The 1,833-nt window shown below is 41.5% G+C and overlaps 1 protein-coding gene across 1 annotated transcript; it reads left to right on the top strand.

The window, feature by feature from the left end:
• The first annotated feature begins 326 nt into the window (after nucleotides 1-326).
• Nucleotides 327-1,413, top strand: LOC118685435 (gallinacin-2). Its single transcript, XM_036380954.1, has 3 exons — nucleotides 327-384; nucleotides 717-837; nucleotides 1,368-1,413. Exons 1-3 carry the CDS (start codon nucleotides 327-329, stop codon nucleotides 1,411-1,413), a joined length of 225 nt encoding a protein of 74 aa, XP_036236847.1.
• Nucleotides 1,414-1,833: the final 420 nt, after the last annotated feature.

The following is a 1,833-nucleotide window of genomic DNA, read 5'->3' as shown; positions in this document are numbered from 1 at the left end:
GAACAAGATGAGTTTCAAGGTTCCTTCCAATCCAAACCATTCTGGGATTCCATGATTCTGTTCTGGCTAAGGAATATTTGCAAAATGGAAAAAAAGTCTGAGCAACAAAACTATTAAAGTAACTTAATGATCCCATGTCCTGAAAACATTTTGACCCACACAATAGTCAGGGTTTTACTGATTATTTTTGAAAGCTTGAAGAAAAAATTAATATAAATGTAATTGTTATTAACACAGTGTGTATCTCAGAAGACTGCAGATCCCAGGGACTGTCTCTTACATCTTCCTTGGTCCTTTTCCCAACAGTGTACAGCACATCCTCAGCCATGAAGACCCTTTGTCTGCTCTTTTCTCTCCTCTTCTTGGCACTCCAGGTCTCTCCAGGTAAGATGGGAAAGAGATGCTGGAAAAGGATTTTTGTGCACCTGAAGAAAAATCCCCAGCATGTTTTAACTACTTCTGTTCCAAATTGCTAGAAGCCAGTCAGGAATTAATCAATCAGCCCAGTGCTTGTGCTAGACCTTCTTTGTAACCTCATTGCCCACACAACCTTTCAAAACATCCAAGGCTGTGACAAAGACAGCTCAGGGAATTTGAAAACAGAAATAAACCAGCCAAGGTTGTGACAAAGACAGCTCAAGGAATGAGAAACCCTTCCACTGCAATTCCCTGCCCTGCGGAGCAAGGGGGAAGGAAACATTTTATTCTGGTTGCAGGTTTGTCTTCACCCCGGAGGGAAATGCTTTTCTGCAGAGGAGGGAGCTGTCACTTTGGAGGATGTCCCTTCCACCTGGTCAAAGTTGGAAGTTGCTTTGGGTTCCGCTCCTGCTGCAAACCGTGAGTTTGGTGTTCACCGAGGCTCATCTGCAGGATGAGCAGAGAAATAGTAAATAGTTTGCCTGTCTCCTAAACCCCAAGGTGTTCCTGAATATTTAAATTAGGAATAAGGGGGAAAAAAAATACTATGCCATGAGGACAGTCAAGTGTTCTGTGTTGACTCAAATGTTACATGTTGCCCAAGAAGCATTTGGAGAATGCTCTCAGGCACAGGGTGAGGTTTCTGTTGTAAAATTTGTTGCAAAATTAAATTATCATATGAGAAACAGCCTTCTATTTTTACTCAGGAATGAATGAGCTCACCCCAAAATCTAGGGATATAAATTTAATTCCCTGCTTTTCCTAAACATTAGGAAAACAGTCTCTTTACTCACAGGTATGATTGCATAGAGCATGTCCCAACATGACGACAAATGACATGAACTATTTTGGGAAGAATTTGTGTCCAGGAGGAAAAAAAGCATGGGCTGAGAGTGAGTGGGGAGGGAATATAAGCAGAATGAAAATCTGATTTTTTTTTCTTTCTGCAGGCCATGGAATGTAAGAGATGTTGATGAGCCGTTCATTGAAGAGTAATGAAAATTTCTTCTAAGCCTACAAATTTGCTTGGAATCTCCTTACTCCTAAACCCACTGGATCCTGCTGCAAAGCCTCACACTCCTTTCACATGCAAAAGGCTTTAAAATATAGAGTAAATCCAAATGTGTTCTGCATTGCTTTCCCTCCTTCTAAATAAATGGTTGGTTAGCATTGGTCATTGAAACATGTGTCATGATTCTGCCTGGGGTTTGACACACAAACCCCAGAGGGCAACAATTTATGGTGCAACCTGATCCTTACTTTGAGTTTTTCTGAGCCATACATCTCTCCAGGTCTCCACAGCCCTTAACTTCAGTGCCAAGAGAAAGCCTGGCTGAAAAAACTCAGCTTCCCTTTGTCAGAATGTGTTCAGATGCCAAAATCCCTTATTTCTTACTGCGCAGAAACCTTTTCTTG

The sequence above is a fragment of the Molothrus ater genome, chromosome 3 (assembly GCF_012460135.2).
Source record: "Molothrus ater isolate BHLD 08-10-18 breed brown headed cowbird chromosome 3, BPBGC_Mater_1.1, whole genome shotgun sequence".
Taxonomy (NCBI): Eukaryota; Metazoa; Chordata; class Aves; order Passeriformes; family Icteridae; genus Molothrus; species Molothrus ater.
This window is presented reverse-complemented; position numbering and strand designations above follow the sequence as displayed.

What these genes read in the sequence shown, in the direction of transcription:
- LOC118685435 (XM_036380954.1), top strand. Translation starts at nt 327, where the DNA reads ATGAAGACCCTTTGTCTGCTCTTTTCTCTCCTCTTCTTGGCACTCCAG. An exon ending in GGCACTCCAGGTCTCTCCAG is followed by an intron (nt 385 to 716) that starts GTAAGATGGGAA and finishes TTCTGGTTGCAG; the next exon opens with GTTTGTCTTCACCCCGGAGG. An exon ending in TTCCGCTCCTGCTGCAAACC is followed by an intron (nt 838 to 1,367) that starts GTGAGTTTGGTG and finishes TTCTTTCTGCAG; the next exon opens with GCCATGGAATGTAAGAGATG.